The 704-nt window shown below is 36.5% G+C and overlaps 1 protein-coding gene across 1 annotated transcript in view; it reads left to right on the top strand.

Moving 5' to 3' along the window:
- Nucleotides 1-241: 241 nt before the first annotated feature.
- LOC140918796 (uncharacterized) overlaps nucleotides 242-704 on the top strand; it is a 1654-nt gene continuing 1191 nt past the window's right edge. The window contains exon 1 of the mRNA XM_073363592.1: nucleotides 242-694. Within this exon, the coding sequence (XP_073219693.1) occupies nucleotides 242-694 (453 nt within the window). The remainder of the gene's footprint in view (nucleotides 695-704) is intronic.

The raw sequence follows: 704 nt of genomic DNA, 5'->3' as shown, positions 1-704 counted from the left end.
CCTACGTGAACTCAGATTGCGTAATTGTTGAATGTTGAATAATAAGCCACGTACGTGATATGAAATTGCGTATTCAGAAAAAGTTTGGAAAATAAGTTTTGTACGTGAACTCAGTTCACGTAAACTTACGTGAATTGCAGATCACGTAAACATACGTGAACTCAGTTCAAGTAAACTTACGTGAATTGCAGTTCACGTACATGTTAAAAATTTAGTTTTCCTTTGTTCTGGATACAGATAAATGGACCAAGGGGAATACAATAGTGATGAAATGTATGAAGGTTTGGAACCTGATTTTGAGGATATGAATGACTGTTTGGAACGTGATTTCGATGAAAGGTATGATGATTTTGATGCAATGAATGATGCTTTGAACAACGGAGGTGAAGATGTTATGGTTGATTTGACTGATGTATTTAGCACCGGCATGATGTTTGATACGCGAGATGATTTATTAAAATGGGCTAGAAATGTTGGAAGGGAAAATGGAGTTGTCGTTGTTATTTTTAGATCTGAAAATGCGACAGCACGACCAAGAACAAAGACAAAATTAATTCTTGGTTGTGAAAGAAGCGGTAAATATAGACCTTGGAAGAATCATAAACCGACGAGGAGTACTTGGAGTAGAAAATGTGAATGTCCTTTTAGATTGAGAGGTACACCATCAAATGTTGGTGATGGATGGTATCTGCATGTAATATGCG

Source organism: Cicer arietinum, chromosome 1, assembly GCF_000331145.2.
Source record: "Cicer arietinum cultivar CDC Frontier isolate Library 1 chromosome 1, Cicar.CDCFrontier_v2.0, whole genome shotgun sequence".
Taxonomy (NCBI): Eukaryota; Viridiplantae; Streptophyta; class Magnoliopsida; order Fabales; family Fabaceae; genus Cicer; species Cicer arietinum.
This window is presented reverse-complemented; position numbering and strand designations above follow the sequence as displayed.